The 22,617-nt window shown below is 38.7% G+C and overlaps 4 protein-coding genes and 1 pseudogene across 4 annotated transcripts; 2 read left to right on the top strand and 3 right to left on the bottom strand.

Annotated features, from left to right (window-relative positions):
* LOC18770811 (axial regulator YABBY 5) lies at positions 2,719-6,125 on the top strand. Its single transcript, XM_007202568.2, has 7 exons — positions 2,719-3,148; positions 4,253-4,369; positions 5,081-5,210; positions 5,326-5,374; positions 5,460-5,535; positions 5,625-5,693; positions 5,822-6,125. Exons 1-7 carry the CDS (start codon positions 3,074-3,076, stop codon positions 5,867-5,869), a joined length of 564 nt encoding a protein of 187 aa, XP_007202630.1. The 5' UTR covers positions 2,719-3,073; the 3' UTR covers positions 5,870-6,125.
* On the bottom strand, positions 8,722-13,430 carry LOC18770910 (nuclear pore complex protein NUP1). Its single transcript, XM_007203718.2, has 8 exons — positions 13,002-13,430; positions 12,649-12,710; positions 12,296-12,450; positions 11,617-11,830; positions 10,735-11,046; positions 10,543-10,629; positions 9,488-10,114; positions 8,722-9,358 (listed from the first exon to the last, which is right to left on the bottom strand). The coding sequence occupies exons 1-8, from the start codon at positions 13,276-13,278 to the stop codon at positions 8,915-8,917; spliced, it is 2,178 nt and encodes a 725-aa protein (XP_007203780.1). The 5' UTR covers positions 13,279-13,430; the 3' UTR covers positions 8,722-8,914.
* On the top strand, positions 15,418-17,082 carry LOC18770009 (equilibrative nucleotide transporter 8). Its single transcript, XM_007203820.2, has 2 exons — positions 15,418-16,041; positions 16,248-17,082. The coding sequence occupies exons 1-2, from the start codon at positions 15,534-15,536 to the stop codon at positions 16,940-16,942; spliced, it is 1,203 nt and encodes a 400-aa protein (XP_007203882.1). The 5' UTR covers positions 15,418-15,533; the 3' UTR covers positions 16,943-17,082.
* LOC18769358 lies at positions 17,469-19,171 on the bottom strand (annotated as a pseudogene).
* LOC18769134 (aspartate, glycine, lysine and serine-rich protein) lies at positions 19,697-21,336 on the bottom strand. The gene is made up of 3 exons (XM_007202217.2): positions 20,549-21,336; positions 20,196-20,368; positions 19,697-20,070 (listed from the first exon to the last, which is right to left on the bottom strand). Exons 1-3 carry the CDS (start codon positions 21,152-21,154, stop codon positions 19,914-19,916), a joined length of 936 nt encoding a protein of 311 aa, XP_007202279.1. The 5' UTR covers positions 21,155-21,336; the 3' UTR covers positions 19,697-19,913.

Below are 22,617 nucleotides of genomic sequence, written 5' to 3'. Positions count from 1 at the left end.
GAATTTAATGTGTGGAAGAGTTAAATATGTATCGGCCGGCCGAGCTAAAAAAAATTGTATATATATTAACCTCTAAATATGGAAAATTTGATCCTTATATATACACTTGTAAGTTGGAATGCACGAAAGAATCTTGTCGCTCTTGCATGCATATGGGTCATGGTTTCGGGTATGACCATTAAGAATTATTCTGTGTAGGGTTTGTGTTTCTTGAAGCAATTTATTCTCAAATTCGCCAAAAAGATAGAGGAAAAAGAAGAAAAGGAAACGTGCTTTTACGTGTTAAATACACAAAGTAAAAGAGAAGAACTAAAATACTCTGCAATTGTTGTTTGTTTGTTTGTTTTAGATTACTTGATGAAGAAGGTTTTTTTTTATTTATTATTTATTTATGCGAATTGAAGTGGCTAAAAGTTTCTGTGCATACCAGTACTCACCCATCATATCTATTACGCGGAACATGAAATTGATGGAAAGTTATGTGTACACATTGATTGTATATATCTTTTTTCGGGAACCTACATATTCTAAATATATATATATAAATATATATACTTACATGTGGGAAAATGTAAAATCGGTCAGCTTGGGGGTATGCAGGCATCGATATTGGATGTGGACTGAGCTAGTTTGAGGCACTGAGCCCGTTGAATTAATTTCTAAAATATATTTGAGCATATAGATTGAAGAGGGGGGGAGTTTTGTTACATGCAACTGATTTAACTTTTTTATTAGATAAATTTTAATAATATCAATTTTAAGAGGATAATAATTAATATGTTAAAAATAAAACTAAAATGGACAAAAGTCACATTAAAATTATTAGTTCACATCACCACAATTAAGCAAAATTTCAAACAAAGCTCACTAGCCCAATATAGTCGAAACTCCTAGAGCAGCCTAGGAACCTAAATGAACTATACTACCACCACCTAAAGAAGCACTATCGCGGCCACACCCACCACCACATAAAATCTTGAAGCGAGAACAAAATCCGTAATTGATCTAGGGAAAACATGGTTCCCAACGATCTACATGCACATAAGAGCAAATAAATAAACCAAACAACAACCTTGACAAATGGATGATTGGCAGCAAATTCCGTCAAATACGATGTAGAACCAAATTTAGAGAACATGAGCAATATTTGAGATTAGGTTTTGAGAGAATGATTTGATTGAGAATATACCCCCAAAGAGGTGGTGGGGAACTTCAACTTGAGCATGGTTTTAAAAAAAATATTATTACATGGAGCTTCTTATTCCAAACACCCGAATAAACACTAACCCAAAAGAAAAAAAAACACAATAAAATATGAAGGGGAGGAGGGACAGTGACGCTTCTTCCTTCTCCATCCTCTATGGAGTTTTTCTTTTGAACTCACAAAAAGAGAGAACTGCCAGAATTTTGCTTTGTTGGAATTTTAAAAAGGTTTTAAAATTTTAACCGTTTTATTTATTCAATTATTTTGGCTGTTTTATTTTATTTATTGTGGGGGTTATAAATATTTAATATTCAGGTTTTATTTCAATATTGAATGCCTTAATTTTCTAGTTGGTGAAGGTTACATGTTCTTGGATGCCTATAAAAAAGTCATTCCTCCTTCACATTTGTAACAACCACAATATACCATACGAATATCACATACCACAATCACCACCACAAACTAATTCTCTCCTTTTCTACTTTTATATATATTCTCTACGTTATATTATTATTTTGGCAATGGTTCTGTGACTTGGATACTTATATCCGTCTATGAACATGCTCATAGCGGATCTTGAGTTTGTGTACAAAGAGTCGTATCTTAGAGTCTTGTAGACCGTCAGTACGTACATGCACGTAGGGAGGCTACAAAGGCTTTAGGACATCGTATTTGATGTTCTTCACCGTACTAAACTCACCTTCTTACTTATTATTTATTTTCCTTTTACTTACCTATTATTTTGTTTTCTTCAATTTCATTATACCTTAAAATCTTTCCAATTTTTTATATGTTATTTATAATATAAATGTTTTTGTATTTAATTTTACAGAAAAGAAAAACTATATTTTTTATAACATGCTTTGCTCCCAAAAAAAAATTAACTGATTTACCATTTAAGTCTCCATTACATAGAGCATACATAGAAATGAGTTGCATGTTATTAAGTTACCAAATTGTCAACCTTATTTTGAACCCCAAAAAAAATGTCAACCTTATCAATTATTTAGGTTAAACCAACTTACAAGGAGTACGTATTTTAATTTATTTTAAAAATAAATTATCACGATCCTCAAAATTTATGATAGTACATAGCATAGGCGCATATATACATAAGCATCATGCATGCATACACATACACAGACACATACATACATTCAGTTAATATTTATATTTACAATGGGTCATTCATTATTAATAGTTACCATCCATGATCACTGAGAGATTAGGTAATGCAGCCAAAAAACTTGTCCCTATCTTAAATAATCTTCTCATTAATTATAAGTATAATTAACATCTCACAAAACCTACCCAAAATAGAAATAGCTAAGCATAAGCTTTTAGATTGGTAGCTGTAGTAGTACCATTACCAAGCAAGTACCTGATTCCTGAACCGCATTTGGTGTCCAATAAAAAAAAAACCCGGTTTTCCATGAAACCCACTTTTGCTTTCGTTTCCCGGTCCCAGCATTCTCTTCCGTTCCCTGGCCACTTCCAAACACATCCCACTTTTTTTTTTAATCATTATACTCTCTCCCCCTTACCCCCTTACCACTTACCCTTACCCTCTTACCTTTCTCTCTAGCTCACTTCTTCCTTGGAATCTCTCTCTCTCTCCCTAAATTTCTAGCTCTATATATGTTAGCCATTGAGGTATAGTGTGATAGTACATAACCTATCTTGAAAGCAAGGAGTGGTTGAGAAAGAAGAAAGAGCTTTTGCTTTTGAGCTTGGTGTAATTTGCAAGAGCTGAGCTTAAAGAGCTTCCTCTCTTTTGCTTGCTTTGCTTTCTTTGTTTGTGTCTTGGTTAAGCGGTTAAGGGAAGGAGTTCCTTAATTTTGTGATAATTGCATCACAGCAAGAGCCATCATGACCAGCTGCATCGATGTTGCGACTGAGCAACTCTGCTACATCCCCTGCAACTTTTGCAATATTGTTCTCGCGGTATCTCTCTCTATAGATATATATACATATATATATATATATCTCTCTCTCTCTCTCTCTCTCTGTGTGATGATGATGATTTCCTCTTTCTTCTTTCTTCTTTCTTTAATGGGAGATCTCTCTGCTTTTCAGCGATCTTAGCAAACCCCACTACCTACCTTGTATCTTCTATATATCTATCTATCTTTCTATCTGTGTATAGATATATTTGTTATCTTTTCTCTGTCTTTCCCAGGCCAGGCTATGTATGAATGTATGCAATCCGATCCTGCTGAAAAAGCAGGCTTTAATTGATTCGTGATCTGGTTTTGGTGTTATTTCACTGAAATCTATTATTGATTTTATTAGTTTACAGGGAGGGTTTTCTTTGTTTTAATTAGGTTTATGGTCAGGTCTCCATCGTTGGACTTTACTTTTTCTTCTTCTTTTGCAGTCAAAGAAAAGTCATACCACGAAGGTCCTCCTGAAGCGCTTAAGACCACACACACCATGAGAGAGAGAGAGAGAGAGATCACTAGCTGGACTCTAGAGAGAGAGAGAGAGAGAGAGAGAGAGAGTTGATTGGCTAATTTATGTTTTGTAGTTGTAAGTTAATAGAGTTTGTTTTAAACGTCAAAACAAGAGGGGTGGTTTGATGATAAACCATTGACGAAGACAAGTCCTTCACCCTTTGATTTCCTCACTCTTTTGCGGCAGGCTTACCTTTTACTTACTCTAAACACTGCACTACCTGAGGTCTTGTCCAAACTCACTCCTGCTTTTGCTAATAGCCTGATGGGGAAAACACAAAATGAACTTCTCATTTCTCACTCACTATTAGCTTCTTTCCTAGAAAAAGAAAAGAAAGAAAACTCCTCTCACAGCAATCTCAATATGCTTCTCTATTTTTAGGGTTTTCTACTTAATTTTCACACTTTTTTTCCGCAACCAAAAAACCCAATATATTCTTATTAGCTACTTTTTGTCTTTCGTCTTCTGTTCTTCTCCTTCATTTTCTGTGAAGTTCATTCCATTTGATGTCTTTATTTATTAATTACACAATTAATCTTGATGTGCAGTCGGTTTAAGAAAATACTAATGAAAGAGTTAAATAAATATGTGCAGGTGAGTGTTCCATGCAGCAGCCTACTCGACATTGTGACAGTTCGATGCGGGCACTGCACCAATTTATGGTCCGTGAACATGGCCGCTGCCTTTCAGTCACTGTGGCCAGATGTCCAGGTGCGCCTATATATTTATTTGTAAATATATACATACATTCTAACTGATTAATTATTCAATTTGAGCTAGCAGAGGCTCCCTCTGAAATCTAGGGCTAGCTTCTGGGTGTTACTTCTTTTTTAGGAAATCGAAGACTTGATGAGGATCTGTATCCCTTAACACAGATCGAGTATTTCAAAGCAGTTGCAATACTGAAACCGTAGGTAGCTGGCACAGCAGCCGCCATAACCCACAACCCAATACCTAAAATTTTGCTTCTATTTTCTTTTGTTTATAGGTAGATGGGGGGGCAGGAGCTGTCCTCCTCCTGACCCATCAAGGCTAAGCAGCCAGCAATTGCTTTTCTCTTTTTTCTTTCGCTTGATTTGATTGACATGAATGTAAGGCTTCTTAGGTTTTAATGCTTTCTTTTCCATCATCTTTGTCCTCTACTGTGCAAGCAAGCAGCCCAATTTTTTTTTAAATTTCTTTCAGCAACAACTGTCAATCTGGGTTTTATATGCTTTATTTTTATATGACAGTCCTAACTGATTCAGTCCTATCAATGCTCGCTCAGCCTCTTTTCCTGCTCCTCCCGCGGCCCGCCCCCCTAAAAAAAAAAACCCAGGCCACCTGATAGCTACCTAGCTACCATAAAATAATCGAAAATAGTAATCACCAGGCCAACTGATTTTTTGTTTTTGTTTATGTATTTATATACATGCATTGCAGGCACAAAACTACAACTATAACGCGCAGAATTACCGGATTGAGTCAGGTTCCTCATCCAAATGCAACAAGAAGATTGCAACCAGAGACCCCACTGCAGATCATGTCACTGAGGAAAGGGGTGTGAACCGACGTGAGTACTTTTTATACCTAATTAATCATCCCATGTTATTATCATAATTTGTAATTTCACAGCTAATTAAGCAATCTCTAATGTTTAATGATTGAGTTGGTATTTTCTTTCTCAGCTCCCGAGAAGAGGCAACGTGTACCTTCTGCATATAACCAGTTCATAAAGTAACTAAACCATTCGATGAACATCCTTGTTTTCTTTACATTTGCATTTGCTAAACGAGTCTTAATTAATTATATTTGCTTACAGGGAGGAAATTCAGAGGATCAAGGCCAATAATCCAGATATTAGCCATAGAGAGGCTTTCAGCACTGCTGCCAAAAACGTAAGTATTGAAACCAGATTGTAAAAAAAATTACTATGACTGACGCATGAACTATATTCATCATTAACTAGCTTCTTTTCTCTTTCTAGTGGGCGCACTTCCCTCACATTCATTTTGGGCTGATGTTGGAGACTAACAATCAGCCTAAGCTGGACAATGTAAGTTGTTTCAATAATTTCTGTCTTTCAAAATTAGCAAGTTCAAAAGAATGATTATATCTTGCAAATCAAATGGATGGCCTGATCACATTTTTTTTTTAATATTCTAACCAAAACAATTGTTGCAGGACTCTGAGAAACATCTTATTTCAAGGGCTGCACTGCTGAATAAATGATCGACGGTGGTCATGCAGTGATATCAAAGTTATACAAGAATTGCGTCGACTGATCTACGTACTGCGTTTGTTTTAAGGAAATTGAATTGAATTATGATATCCTTCTTCTTTGTTTGTACTGTTGTCATCTCAGGGGGTTGTTTTCTACGTCTACTTTCCTTAATTAAATATTTGTCATCTTCATCGATGCTTTATGCTTGTTATATAATACATTTCCTCTTGCTATAAGATGACCTTGATCTCATATATTTTCCTATCTTCTGTTCGTATACTTGAGCCGAAATCCATGGCATGGCACATATGAGAAGGAGACCTACGTCTGTTTCTTGGATATACAGATTTTATTGTTTTGATGTTTGTTGGTTAAGTTCTGGGTTTCAATTTGAAAGCTTTTGAAGTTCTACTATTGCTTTTCTCTTTGCAAAAATGCGTTGACCTACAAATAAAATATACGCATGGTCACAATCAGAATCACTGTGCTTATACAAATAAAATATACGTACTTAGATGCTCTCTTGTTAACCAGTCTACTACTTTTGTTGCCTATCAAAAGTTTTTCATCGACTGATGATAAAACTACTCTGAATTTAAATATCTAATAAAAAGAGATTTTGGTTTTAATAAGTTCATATATATTGTAAACATATACTCAATTTTATAAACACCACCCTCTTGTTCTTTCCATGTCAAACTTAAGTACGTTTTACGTTCTTAATAATGATTGGTTTAAGAGATTGTAAACCCTAAACCCCATATGTCACATATAAAATGGATTTTACTAAGAATTTGAAATAATTCATCTCCCTCTCATGAAATATAATCTGCTTATGTTTCTCACTGCTAGGCCTAGTATCCACAGGCATCATCTGCAATGGGGTACGTGTCCCTCTTGCACCCTTACTTGAAGACACATGATTTGCGGGTAAAATTCTATGGAAGCTTAGGGAAAAGGGTAAGTCTCGTAATATATATCAGCAACGAGCTCCCATGACTTTATATAATTTCCAGTTGAATTATTGGATGAAGGCATGTAATGTGATGTGTGCGTGTGTGGGGGGTAGAGAGAGAGAGAAAAAGGCATTCTTTCCTTTGAAAAAAGGAAAAAAAGAAAGCAAATATCTAAGAAAAGCCATTGCCTGTCCAAGCATGGACTGCAACCCATAAATAATATGACCTCTGTGAAAAGGAATTCATGGACCACCATTTTGGCTCTCTGCCATATATCCCATTTTCATTGATACCTCCAGAGAATCACTTCCATACAAAAGCACTAAAGCAGCTTATTAGAGCAAGCACTTTAATCTTGAATATTAGCTTCAAGGAAGGAATTGCCTTCCAACTTTGGTATCGTACGCATTAACTTATAAATATATATATATATATATATATATATTCAAGCCCAAAGAAGAAGCAAAAAAGAAGACTAAGATGGTTTTGGGTTGCATGGTCAAAAATAAATACTGAAATGGTTTGGTTGTGGTGGTGACAGAATTTAGGAGGGGACCAATGAATGTCCTACGGATCTTGAAGTGGGTTATGGTAGATTTGAACAAGCTGGCAAGTTTTCTTTTTTCCCTTGTTTTTAGTAAAAGAAAGGAAAAGGAAAAATAGTACAAAATGGTTATGGTGGTGTGGTGGTGTCGTGGTTTGGTGGGGGGGTGGGCAGAGTGATACGGCTGAAAGGGCTGCTCTGCTCTGTTCTTCTGCTCTCTGCCCACCCATTCTGACATTTAGAATCTGAAACGTCAATTTCATGTCTGTTAAGCATTCATCTCTCTCATTTCAATGTCATTTCACCTCTGACTTCCCCCCCTTCCCTTCCGCTACACCCTCTCCACTCTCTCCTCCTCCACTCGCTCTCTCTTTCGAGTTTGGAAGTTTGTTGTGCTTGTGACTTCGCTCTCTTTATTTCTTTTGGAATGTATGTTGCTGTCCTCTCAAGGTGTTCCTACACTACTTAAATGCTGTGGGGCCCATTATACCTTACCCCATATACATATCATGAAGTTGATGATGATGATGATGATCACCAAGGCGGAGGGGCCCACAGAGTGAGTGACTGACTGACTGGGCTAGGCTGAAAAGGATTAGAGAGAGAGCAAAGACGACCAAAGCTTCTTCCTTCCTTGAGAAAATTGGAGCAACATGTGATTCCTTCCTATGGCATCATGTTCTGTGTCTGTCTGGAAATGCATTCATTTGTTTCTTGATTATTACTTACTACAAAATTCTCCATTCTCCAATCTCCAATGTCTCCACGTGTCTGTGTGGCAAGAAACTATGCCACGTACCTGGGGGCTTCCCTTTACTCATCTCTCAGGAAAAAATATATTTATAATTATTTATTTTTTTTTTAATACAAACAATAATCTAAACTATAAAAAGAGGGGATTTCTCACACACACTACCAAGGTGTCATTGGAGTTCAAATTTGAAACCACTATATGCAAATGAATATCCTTTTTTACTAGGCTAAACCCATTCACAATTATTTATACCTTTTATATTCTGTGATATGTGTTATGAGGTAGATACACATCCATGCAGTCATCACCATGTTGTGTCACGTTCATTGTTCAGTCATAGCATACCATAAATTTAAACAAGAAACATGGATGAGCGACAAGGCAGGCGCAGGACCATTTTTAGCACATCTTCAAGCTGCTGCTGCTGATAAGCTGGTTGGCGTTCAGCACATTAATGGCCCTCACGTCTTGTCACTCACGCATCCATTACAATTTACACTACTTCCTGGATTTCAAAACAGCAAACAACCCCGCTGGTTGCTGGTTTTCAAAAAATCAGCGAGAATTGACCAAGGAGAATTCACGGATATGAATAAGCTAGGAGAATTTAACCAAAACCCACCAATTCATTCACAGTTATTAACTCGTAACTTGTAACCAAGGAGAATTAATTGCAACAGATGAGCGTTCACTAAACTAGTTGCCTTCTCACTTCCAATTCCAAGGTACAATCAGGCAGATGAGTTAGAATACAAACTTTAGAAACAAAACCTTACGCCTATACTACCCAAAAGAAATGCTAATAACAGATGGCATCTTTGCCTATTGAACCGAGAGGCAAGGTTGGCTTATCTGATCCAAAACTGAACTTAATATCTGAAGCATCATCATTCTGGATTTCCGCACTTGTAGAAGGGAATGAAAATGCAAGCGGAGCAGACTTCTTGGATCCAAATTCGTAAGTAGGAACAGCGTCTACCTCTTTCGGCTGATGCTGCTGACTGCTTCCCAGGAAAGATGGCATAAGGGATGGTGTCGGTGGTTCAGAAAACACTGAAGACGATGTCGAAACAGGGAAGGTAAACCCAGAGCTATTACCAGAAGACAACGCCCATTTTGAGTCCGGCTTGTCAATAGCTATAGAAGGAAAAACACGTTTAGTCGCTGAAGATTGAGATGGAGGCTTCTTTTGTTGATTTGGTATCTCAGAGCCAACAGCATTCAGGCCAGTCTTAGGAAAATCCTGCAAATTAGTAAAAATTAGCTGCATTTCAGTACGATCGTGTGATCTATCACCACAACACAATATTACTTTGAAGACAATGCGTTTAGTAGTAGGCAAAGCAAAAGCAATTTAAAAAGGATAAAACACCTCATGTGTACTCCTGACTAGAGATCTTCCATCCCTCCCATCACCAGAAGGACTGTTGTTTACAACATCTGTAGCTTTTACAGTATTCTCCAGAGGTGGAATCTTAAACAGAGAATTCCCCCTGTCAGCATTCTCATGAGCAGAATTTTTCGGGAAATCTTGATTTATGAGCTTACGAGAACTGGACCCTCCTACAAGTGGTAAGCTATCATGCCCATTCTGGTTCACTGAAGCAACACCAGAAGACAGGCGTTTCTTCCATGCAAAGGCTAGCTTTAACTCTTCTGACTTATCTTTAGGAGTGGGCGGGTTTCTATCAATGTGCTCCAAGATTGTCCTGGCAATCAGACTAGACTGTGGATGAACTGTTGGCACACCAAAGCTGGAAGCCTTCCTGTCAAATGCTGGAATTTGGGAGTTGCCACTTAGTCCTACAGATTCAAAATTCTTCTTGCCGGCAGGCAAGAAGCCTTTGGTAACGTTGGAGTTTTCCACATGTGAAGACCCAATTGGAGAGGAATGAACATACGGAGATCCTCTAGTAGGAGTTTGTGCAACAATTTTATGTCGTGACTTGCGAATTGGTCCCACTGATCCATAGCCACCATCCAATGCATCACCTCTTGGCTTCACCAATGCATTGAAACACAAAGAAATAAACAATCAAGTCAAGAGCAAAAAGCTTGATTGATAAGAGTTCAATTATCATGCAAAATTACAAGTTGATTTAGCATCTGAGATTCAACCTGTGGAAAACTATGTACTCAAGTACTTATTATTCATTGCTATACTTATAAATGCATAAATAATTTTTTTTAACTTGGCTATGAATGTACATTCCTAATATCCAAAAACCAAGATTTTCACATATGCACCAGCAACTGTACAGTACAAAAAGAACTACAACAAATGCATTCTGTGATGCCAAAAACTAACTTGACTTCAGCTCCCTACTCCATCTAACTACCTAAATCCAGTTCTAAAATCTAATAAAGTAATCCACGTATACCGGTAATTTAACTATTGATACCATGATAACTAATATGTAAATTTACCTGCCCATACATAGGAGTCTGTGATTGTTTCCAGGGAGTAGATAATGTTCTTGGGGCCTTATCATTACCACTTTGTAGTTGAGTTAACTGGTGACATGCAATAAAGAAAGTTACCATCTACAAAGCATGAAGCATGTCTACTAGAATCACAAAGTTAGAACTCCAAAACCAGGATCAAGACCTTTAACATACCTTCAACTTGGATTTTGAATATATAGTTCTAGAATAAGGGGTTCGAGGAAAACTCTGGAGGCCAAATCTGCCTCTTTCAGTCTGTGGGGTTAGATAATCACGTTGATCCTTTACCATGGAACCAGGCCAGCATGTCGATGGCTTAGATGAAGGTGTTGGAATAAATGGGTTTGAAGAAAACTCATTGCCGTGCAGTATGGCCCTTTCATCTTTTGACACTGTATTCTTAGAAGAAAAATCAATTTCTGATGTTCTGCCTCCCATATATGCTCTTGCAATTTCAATAGGTGAAGCACCTACTTCATCTCGAATCTGAAAATTTTGAAAGAAATAAGAGATTCATATAAGAATATAAAAGGATGCAAGTGAGCCACATATATCAAAATTCAACGTATCATGGAAGGTGTTTACACAACTCAACTATTTAAGAAGTTAAATTCAGATTTATCTGCAAAAATATGTGGGTAACTTCTGCACGCCACTTTTCTTTGCTTTTTCAATAAGAAAAACAAATCACTGTTCAATTTTAAGAAAATGATAATCACAACCATCATGGATATGCAGAAACAGACACAATGAAAACAGTTTAGGAAAGAAAGGTTGGATCCTTTAACAAAATAAATTAAAATTAGAAGAACACTCAAAAGGGCATGGGTTACTCCATTTGATAATCTTTTACCTCTCCTAAAATTCCATTCACCAATAACCAGAGTGATGATTTAAATGACAGAGATCAAGTGCATTGAGCAAACAATAAGCAAGATTTCTTCTGGAGGATAAATGCATGAATTAAAAAATTCACATAAGTTAAAATGCTTAACAAAATTGATTCTCCCTACTTAAATTTCAATATAAACAGAGCAAGTTGACAGCGACACTCACAGCTGACTGGGGTAGAGGGGTTGAGGTTCCCCAAATAGCTTTATTCAAGTCTTCCTGTTTTTCTTCAGATGACGTCTTTGGAAAATCATCTGTAATTACCACCCCTTTACCTTTTTCTGCAGTACTAGTGGTTTGATTTCTATTTTCGCGGTCCACAGTAGGATGTTCAACAGCCCTTGATTGTATAATTTCCATCAAGTGATTGACTTCATCCCTGGATAGAGATGGAATGAGGTTAGAGGGAGTAAGAAAAGACTGGTAAGATAACACATAATAAGACAAAGACTGCACGCCAGAGTGCCCACGAGTGAATGAATTTGCAACTTGAGCTTTAATTAAAGGAAATGAAAACGGCAGGTCTGAAGAAGAGAAACTTGGGTTTCTATGTCAAATGTAATAGTGGAATCTGAAACACAGTTTTGATATCAGAAACAGGCTTCTCAAAAAACCTTCATTATACAATCTCTGTCGGAAAGCAACTACTTTATTCATATAAACAAAAAGTGCTCATCTGAACCAAAACTACGCTCCACCATTTTGACACATTAGCAATGCATCATAGTGGCAAACAATTAGAAAGTCTATGTTTTACACATAGCTACAATCAAAGATGGAATAAATGCAGCACACAACTTGGAATCTAAGAGAAATCCACACGACTACCAAATGCATAACTTGCCTAGAAAACTTTTTCCCCTTCAATAGCTGCTCAATTTCAGAAAGTCCAATCTCATCAGACCGGGCACCTTTCTTGTCTCCATCAAAATCAGAACCACTTTTTAATCCATCTGCTTTGCTAGGGCCTGCTATTTCACTTGTTCTGGATATCCCATTCTGCAAAGATGAATGTCGAACAAGTTTACGGTTTGAAATGCAAAAACACCGTCTGAAGTTGCATGCATGTGCACCCAAAGAAACAATTACAACAGTACTTATACTAATGAGCTGAATAAAAGGACAAAGTGACTTGTGAAACAGGATCTGAAGGTACTGCATATCCACAAAATACAATCCATATGGAAAGAGCCTCACATTTAGATCACAATGGTCCTCATCACCAGTAGCATTTTGTTCTGTCTCTGTGTGCCATTCATCTGTTCCAGAATAACTCAATGAGTTAAAAGCCAAAGAAAAATCCATAATGTTAAACGGCAACATAAAGATAAAGTAATCAAATTTAATTGAAACGAACAATAATGGAAACAAGGCACAATCCAATCAATTATGGAATGCACACAAAACCAATGCCTGAATCAATCCAATTGCAAAGCAATGAATTTTATTTACCTGCATACCTATTTTAATTCACAAAACATAAATAATTTGAAAAAGTAATAGGAAGAAGAAGGTCAAAACCCTAAGAGAGGGAGAGAATTGGGACTGACCGTGATTTTGGACATTGGGCGGGGGTAGGGCACTGAGGGAGTTCGATTTGGAGAAGAAAGAGGGGAAGAGCCGAGTGGCGCCTCCGGCTATCAGCCGATAAGCCGGATCAACGACGCTCGATAACCACCGCCGCCGTCCCCGTTCGGCTTCGCTCAAAGGCGGACGCGCATACGGCGTCGTCGACGGCGTACGAGACGGTGGCTTCCTCAGTTTCCCTCCCACCCCTCTGTCTCGGTATAGCCCCGCAGACGGCGTCGTTTCGCCACCCTTCTCCATTCGTCTCTCTATCTCTCTCCTCTTTTCTTCTCGTCCTTCTCTGTTTGTGCTTCCACTCTCTGCTCTCAGTCCGATGTGGAACTCGCTTTTTGACTACCGTTTTCCTTGTTCTTTGTGGACTATTGAGAAGCGGAAACTTGTTTTGTTCTTTTTTTTTTTTTTTTTTCCTTCTTTTAATTTGGATTTTAGTGAGTTTTTTATTATTTTTTTATCCAATTTTAGTGAGTTTGTATTTTTTAAAATCTGTAAATTTGGAAAAAAAAAAAAAAAAAACTTGTAAAAAGCGCACGTGCTTCTACTCAAATTTTGGTGATTTTTGCTTTATTTATAAAAAAATCTGTAAATTTGGAAAGAAAACAAAAAACTTATATATCTTTCATATTTCATACATCTTTCTTTCTATCTTTCTCATCACATATAAAAGCTTTATTTGTAAGTTTGGATCTTCCTCAATTTTGTCTTGAGACTCGGAAAAAGTCTTGTTTCAAAATGGGGTCTATTTGGGTTTTCAAATTTATAAATTGAAAAGACAAAATGTTTAGGGTTGGCTTGTGGAGCTTGATTGAATCAAGCTTATCTGTGTGTTCATGTCTATTTTAATTGCTAATCCAACTCAGCAATATGTTGGATAAATGATTGTGGTGAGCAACAAGAATATTGGGAAAATGTTATTTTTTGAAGAAAAATAATAATAAAAAAGTTGTATGTATGTATCATCATTGTTCCTACCTAGTACATAAATATAAACGTATGGAAGTAAACCGCAGCCATCTAAAATAGGCCAAAAAGAATCCCTTTTTTCGGTAAATCTGAGGCCAAGAGCTTTCCTTTTCAAGTGTTACATTATTGGCATATAGCTCATACTCTTTAATGGTACACCACTGCACTCCTTCTCTTCACTTTCTGAAAAAGTTGAAGGGTGAGTGAGATCTTCAATTCAACATTTGATAAGTAAATTTTTAGACGCTAACTCATGTGGCAGTAGTTTATTTGTTTTCATTCCGAATCCACTTTAGACTTTATTTATTCACAATAAATAAGGAACTGCAACATTAATTAGTGACTCGGCGTCTCTATCATTATTGATTATTGTTACCAAGCAAAGAGAATCATGCGCTGTAAGCTGTGCATATAGACTTTTGCCAGTTGCCATGGCACACCATCATCTCATATGTTCTTTTTATGTAGTGCCACTAGTGCTACTGCTCCATCAACTACGTACGACCTGCATATATGTGTAGTGCTTGTGCCTCTAAGCTGTACAGAAGCATCAATGAAAAAATTAATTCCTGACAGTAAAGAAGAAAGGAAGAGAATCAAGTTCCCAGATGGCTAATCAAAATCTTCTCCAACCAAATAATTGTGGCCACCCCAAAAATAGGCAGGCCCATCAGTCTTGAAGACAGAAACCGGTTTTGGCTCTCCTCCAGTGAATTCCCCTTTAGCCTACTTTACAAAAGTAATGACAAGACTCACAACTTAATGACAAGACTCACAACTTTGAAAACTAAACACTAAACCTGCGCATGATTAACAATTGGTCATGATTGCATCTCTTGATTATATTCACTGTTGGGTATGGGGAGGCTTTTTTTTCAAGTTGTGGAAGTTCAAAGGGAAGAACAGAATTCTGGAAATCTTTAGTGCCGCTACAAGAGTCTGCAGGGCGCAGCCAATGCATGCCAGCCAGCCAGCCAGCTTATTTGAATGTACTTGTAATATCACCCACCAACCATTCATGTCCCTACTCAGCATAATTTTCCCACATCAATGAGCCTCATTTGATGCTGATTCTGGACCCATCAATCAAATCCATGAAACAAGCAACTAATTAGAGCCGTCAGCTACCCAACTGGCTCCAGTCTCCAGGCTCCAGCTTAGTTTGTTCAAATGGGCTCGTCTTGTGTTGTTAAACCACTAGTTGCTAAAGACAGACAGGGGATAGTAATTAGTGGAAAATACTTCCCTCAAAATGACATTTATGTATAAGTTTTTCTTTTTGTGTTTTACATTAATTATTTTTTGCACATGTGTTAAACCGTGATTTATAAGAAGCCTAATTAATAATAAGCCAGAGCTGTATATTAGGAAGCCTAGCCCTGCCCAATTATGTAGCCAGAGCTTGGGATCAATCAAGCTAGGAGTTGGAGATTCCTTTCTTGTCAAAAATCACTTCAATATGCTCACTTACCGCTTAAAATGCTTGCTTTAATAAGTTCCAACGAAAGGTTGATAGGCCATCAAGAACTCAAAAAATGGAAGGTGGAGTGAAGGGTCTTGAGTATCAAGCCGAGCCAAGAGATGCATACAAAATCGCTTACATTATTCATTTCTTGCTGGGAGCAGGCAATTTGCTTCCTTGGAATGCATTTATCACAGCGGTTGATTACTTTGGCCATCTCTATCCAACCAAGCATGTTGAGAAGGTCTTCTCTGTTGCTTACATGAGTTCATCAGTGGTAGTACTTGTTGTGATGATGAGCTGTGGGAGCTGGTGGGAGAAGATGAGCCCTAGGCTGAGACTCAACTTGGGATTTTCTCTTTTTATTCTCTCTTTAATGGTGGCTCCTGTAACAGACTGGTTTTGGTACAGTACAACTGGGTCAAGTAGTGGGAGAGCCAATGCAGGTTATGGTGTGACAGTTGCATCAGTTGTAGTGTGTGGCTTAGCTGATGGCTTGGTTGGAGGAAGCTTGATGGGATCCGCTGGAAAGCTTCCAAAAAAGTACATGCAAGCTGTTTTTGCTGGAACTGCTTCTTCAGGTACCAATTCCATGTATAAAAAAATTGCACTTTGAGTTCCTGCTTTGCTTTTTCAATCCTGCAAACTGAATATTTAATTTGGGTACTTTTTGCCTGCCAATAGTAGAAGAAGTGTATATGCTGTACACATAGATGCATGAAAGATAAAAGCAAAGCTACAAGTAACCCCATTTTCATTTGTTAACAAATCCTCTGCTTGTTGGCAGGTGTTATAATTTCTCTTTTGAGAATTTCAACCAAGGCAATGCTTCCACAGACCCCAAAAGGTCTAAAAACAGGCGCCCACTTGTATTTTATGGTCAGCACCGTATTCCTCCTATGCTGCATCATTGGTTGCAACTTGCTGTACAGGTTAACAGTCATGCAGGAACATTGTAAACTTGTTCAAGATGAATCATTCTGCTCAAGACCGAAATTTTGGGCTGTGGCGCGAAAAGTCCCGGGGCCAGCTTTTGGGATTTTCATAATCTATACTGTGACTTTGTCAATTTTCCCAGGATTTATAGCTGAAAATCTGGAATCCAAGCTTCTTCGAGATTGGTACCCTATTTTGCTGATCACAGTGTACAACATTGCAGATTTAGTGGGTAAGTCTTTGACTGCGGTTTATCTTTTAAAGAGTATAAAAAAGGCAACATGGGCTTGCATTACCAGACTCCTATTTTATCCAATCTTCACTGCTTGCCTCCATGGACCAATATGGCTGAAAACTGAAATTCCAATGGTTGTTCTCACATTTTTGCTTGGACTGACCAATGGGTATCTGACAAGTGTTATCATGATGATAGTTCCGAAAACTGTACCAGTTTCAGAAGCAGAGCTATCTGCCATTGTAATGGTTGTGTTCCTCGGAGTTGGGCTGGTCAGTGGTTCAGTTCTCGGCTGGTTCTGGGTCTTATGAGCCTCACTAGGTTACTTCATTCTGTATTTCGTTGTTAGAAATGCTAAAACCTAGTCAATTATGTAAGCTTATAAAACAATTGCTAAGTTCTTAAAAGACTTGTTTCAGAAAACTCGTCTTAATGCTTTAAGCAAAATCAATCTGGAACTCTTTTCTCTGCAAAAAGAGAGAATGACAAAGGCCTAACTTGTCAAAATCGTTTGCTTGGCTGCTGAGAAGATGCAGATAAAAGAGAGGGCTAATGTGGAACTTTATGAAAGAAAATTCCAACCACTTAGGCAAGTGTTTTTTCAGGATCTAGCATACTGCACACTTTTTGACAAGTTTGGTCCCTGTTAAAGAAAGCTTTTCCATTTCCATCTTTGCCTGCCGAAAGCATTTTGAATTATTAGATGTAGTTAGGTAGGCTGAACTCAAATAACTCGAACTTTTGATAACTCAACTCAAATCAAATCAAAAGTAAAAGATACACGATAATCTTGGCCATATTATGCACAATTCTATCTATGAAGGTTAAATTTGTACAATCACATACATGTGGTAAATGGGACAAGAAGTGAGGCTGAATTTAGGTGGCTTCTGAGAAACATAAATCATAAGCATCTTTTCTCCCTTCACCAGTGGAAACATTTCTTCTTCTTCTTCTTGTCAAGATGTGCCAAGAGCTCTTCTTGTCGGGAAAGTGACTCCTCCAGAGCCTTCTGTGTTGCCATGAGCTCTTGCTCCAAAACATCAACCCTGCCCAAAGTATCATTCAGCATTTTCTCCTTCTCAGGTCGCATGTTCGCTTGTTTCATGCTCAAAGCGCTAACTTTCTCTTCCACTTCAGCCATGCGCTTCATGAAAGACTTGAAATCTGCATCAAAGATATTGTCAGACTGTAAAGGCGCCTGGCGTTTGCACATTGTGTCATCATCGTCACAGTGAACGGCGCTGGAGTAGAAGGTAGAATCGGTGAGCTTCTTCGGCATGTTGCTAATACGAATAATAAATGCCATAACACCACTGAAAATCCAAAAGCCGAACCCATCAGGAGATTCGCTAGCATCAGATTTGGCAACACAATCTGCTGGTTCGGAGAAGGCAAATTTGTCAAACTCTCCGTTCCCCACCACCATTCGCCTAGTTGAACCCACAGTTTTATCAGCCATTGAGGCAGAGTCCTCGTACTTGTAAGATTCTAGGCAACTTTTGGTAACGGATATGATTGGAGAGGGTTGAGTGTGCTTAATTTGATGCACGGGAGCTTGATCACCTCCCTTCTCTTCAATTACTTGAGTTCCAAGTTTCCTTGAACACTTATGACCGCCATTTTGGACCATCTTCAATATCTCCTGGTCCTTCCATGGTCCCTTATCAGAACGCATACAGCCTCCTTGATCGGCACAAGTACATGTACCTCCTAAAAACTCTGGCAACTCACTAGCGTCAATTATATCAAGCAAATCGTTCTGGTACTTATTGCCAAGGACATGAATCTTCGCCGTTGTCTTGGGATCAAGGAAGGACTTCACGGTGCTCCACAACATTCGAAAACCAGCACCAGCATTGATGATAAACATGCGGTTCAAGGTCTCAGGATAATTGTCACCATCAATCTTCTGAAGCCGTGTGATAAGCTCCCTGGCAGCTTTGTTGAAATTTTTAAGTCCCACCCCTTGCACATCCAGGATGGTTGTACTTTGATCAATGTGCTTCTTTGCTGCAATTGAGCAAGCAGGGAACTTGACATCAAATGTTCTTTCAAACTCCCGGACATGGTATTTCACGTACCGGTCCATGGTTGTGACTTGCATTAGCTTGGTGGGATCTACTTTGCCTAGTCTCTCAATGTACACAGGCCTTCAATCTTTGTCCACTCCATGATGTCCTTGGGGATAATATTCCAGGACTTCATTGAGTTCCTTGAATTCAAAATCCTTCATAACTGTGTCAGCACCGAATGCCTTCCTCCACTGGAGCATGTCTGACCACATTTGCTTGGTTTTCTCCATATCGAATTTTGCTGGCCTTCAAGAATCGAAGCATTATGTGATAATCATCGTGCTTGGAAGGAAGAAGCTCCTCCAATATGAGTGCCTGACGGAAGGCCTCAACAGACTGCAACTCCTCCGGGTCGTGCACATCACCGATTTCCACGGCGTCGGCGATGACTATACTGATTCTTCTACTCCTTCTTGACAAAGAATTTCTCAACTTGGCAGAGGCATTCATTGCTTTTTTCTTCAACGAACCGGACAATGGTTTTGGAGATAGAGGTCCAGACATGATGTCTCGCTCGTGAGGAAATGCTTTAGTTGTCTGAGGGATGTAGGGTTGAGAGATTACCTCTGGTTAACACAATGGGGTGTTTGGAGGGCAGGGAGACGATGGGTATAAATAAACATATTTTGAATTTTGGCATCCTTAGAAAATGACGGAAGGACAGTGGGTATGCACGTTAAGGACAAACACAAAATGAGGGAGAATTGACTGTATTTTCCATTTTTAGGCTTCGATTCAGAGCTTGAGGAGGGTTATTATCAACAATCGGTGTTTAAACAGTGTTTTCCTCAAAACTCGCTTTCTAGTCTTTCCTTCTACCGTTCATGCATGGATTATTTGATCCCAACCTAACGGAACCAACTTTTCAATCCATTTCTTCAAGCTATGGTGGTGCCAAATTAAATGGAAACATTAGATAGGACTCTAATTTAGATTGCAGATCCTGGGTTAGAATATCATGTGGGAGAGAGACAGAGACAGAGAGAGAGATTATGCCTTCAAAACATTCCATTTAATCACTTATTTTGATTACATTTCTTTTACAAGACATGACTAGAAAAGAACTTGAAAACAAAACCAGATCAGTCCTAGTTACACAACCCATCTCACCCCAGCACAGCAGCAGCCAAAGGATCACTAAAAAGGTTAAGAAACAGGCAGATATATATAAGTGTATAAACAAAAGGTCAGCAGTCCGAAGATATCTTTATGCAGCAGCAGCTAATGGGGGGGGTGAAGGAGGAACTCCTTGCAACAAATTGGGTGTCGATGCTCTGTTGTTGGCGCCTTCTTTCAAATCCTCCTCCTCCTCCTCATCTTCCTCAGAATCCCAAAGAAACTTAGCATAGGATGCTAGAACAAAACTGCACCATCAAAACCACAAAACTCAGTCAAAATTTTAATTCACAGAGCCCTTTTTAACAAACAAATAACAGACCAAAAAGATTATTATTTATACTGGCAAATATTTAGACGAGATGATCCTCACCTATCATCAGGGGCCGCTTGAACGGCTTGATCAAAGTAAGTCTGAGCTCTAGGAGCATCCTTGTGATTCTGCCATACCAAATCCGCAAACATTGATAGGACATTTCCATCATTTGGGTTCGCCAAAATGGCTCTCCCACAGTACTCTTCAGCCTTTTCAAAATCCCCACGAACCTGCGATTTGAACAACGTTTCATTAGCTTCGGTGAAAGTAATTTAACCCCAGCTAATCAAAATACGTAAGATCCACATATTAGATAAAAATTAAACATATTTTTCTATAAAAACTAAATCTTTTCTATTAAAATTAAAGATTTTGATATAAAAATCAAAGCTTTGGTATATATAACATACCTCTTTTAAAAAACGAGCATAATTGCTGAGAATCATGGGATTTCCAGGATAAGCGTCGATCATTTTCTGATAATAGATCTCAGTGTTACCACTCCCATTATTATTCGAATCCCAAAATCCTGAGCTCCCATCATCTCCACCGTCCGATCCACCACCCCCTCCGCCATTACCACCGCATATCTTGCCACCGCCTCCACCAACCCCACCCTCAACCAAAACGTCCAACAAGCCCTTGTTCTCACTCAACCCGATCTCACACCCTTCCACAAACGACACCGTTCTCCTAAACTCGGAAGAAAAAGCCATTTCCATCTCCTCATCCTCCTCTCTCTCCTCGAACCCATTCAAGGGCATTTTGAATGGCTTTCTTTTGGGCGTCAGCGAGAGATCTCTAAGATCGGCCTCAGAGACCGCCCGAGTCATCTTCCTAGCCGAGTCGTTGATCGGCGACAATGTAAGAGGAGACCGCGACGAGGCCGAGAGGGCAAGGGAACGAGTTTTGGCGATTTGGGGTACCATTTCGGGTTGTTGTTCTGGAAATGATGAGTCTTTGGAGTGGGGTAGCCATGAATTTAGTACGGGCGTTGATGAGCTCCTTAGAAGCATTTTTTATTATTCTTGAAAATATGGGTCTGAGAAACCCCAAATCTCAGACTCCTTTAGAACCCTAAAATGACAGAAATTGAAATAAAAGTTTTGGAACTTGGAGGGGAAGAGAGATGAGGGTTTGAAGGAATTGAGTGTTTTGCAGGTGAGGTGAGTCGAGTCGAGGTGACGATGGAATAGAAGGAAGTCACGGGGGAACATTTTATATAGGGCGATGGAGGGAAGGGTGTAAGGATGAGATCTGAGCCGTTGATCATCTGTGCATGAAGTAGAGTGATGTGAGATGGTGTGAGGCGCGTGGTCCGTTTGACAATTGGTTGTTGTATTGTTGGGACGTGTTTGGAAGTGTGGTATTTTGGCAGCGCAAGAATAGCTCAACACTCTCCCTACACACGTGTGATATGCTCCAATGAAAGTGCTTCTAAATCAGGAAAAAGAAAAGTCCCACTTAGTATGCCCCTCAAGTTGCTACATTAATTTAGGAACCTCGCATGCATTTTTGCAATTGGAATGGAAGTCAGGTCAACCATTAACTTTTTTTTCCTTCTATTTTGTTCCTCACAATCATAAATGGTAGTTTTATCTAAGAAGATGGATAACAAATTCGAGAAAACCTAACTCTGGCAACAACAAAAAACTAACAATTTGTTTCTAAACAAAAAACAACTTCATGTGTGTAGGTCTACCTAAAACAAATTTAAACTAACTCTTTTAAAAAGATGATGCAATCGTATTTTAAGTAAAATGATTTACTTTGGGGGTTGTGTGCGTGCTAAATTTCGGCCCAAAAAAGCGTTTATTCTACAAGCAATTGATTATTGTCAAACACGTCCTACGAAATGGAAGTTGGCTTCTTCCGTATATACGCGGGACGAAACCCAATTGCCCACTGCGCACACATGCTAAAAGGAGCCATGGGAGCTGGGACCCATTTCAAAACTAGAACCGTCGGATTTTATCTTTGGTGGAATCCGACGGCAGAGATTGACTCTCTTCTCGCCCACCATTTTCCCCCAACCCAAACAACTGGCGCTTCCATAATAATAAAGTATGGCAGGATTTTTCGCGGTAATAGTTTCTGTACTCTGAAAACCCCCTGAGTTTAGTCAAAATAACGAATTTGCCACTTAAACTACTAACGGCCAGCGTTGCTTGAGCTGGGCCCAATACCTGAACGCAATTACCTGGGTGGAGCCCATGGGCCCACTGGATCGATTCAACGGTGAGCTTTGCACCGCCAAGGCGTGGGCATCTCCCTCAGAGACTCTTCTTTGTCGCAGAGCGGGGCAACTTGCTCCATCATGGGTAAATTTGTCATTTCAGTGTGCTGAGATATTTTTATTTAACATCCTGTTTATTATTCTTTAGTCATTTCTTTATTGTTTGGTTTTGAGTCGTTTTGACGAATGTGGTTTCGTCAATATGTGGATGATTGAGACTCGATATGCAGGAGAGGGAGAAAC

This window comes from Prunus persica, chromosome G7 (genome assembly GCF_000346465.2).
Source record: "Prunus persica cultivar Lovell chromosome G7, Prunus_persica_NCBIv2, whole genome shotgun sequence".
NCBI lineage: Eukaryota > Viridiplantae > Streptophyta > Magnoliopsida > Rosales > Rosaceae > Prunus > Prunus persica.
The sequence above is the reverse complement of the archived record's forward strand: the minus strand, read 5'-3'. Positions and strand labels throughout refer to the sequence as shown.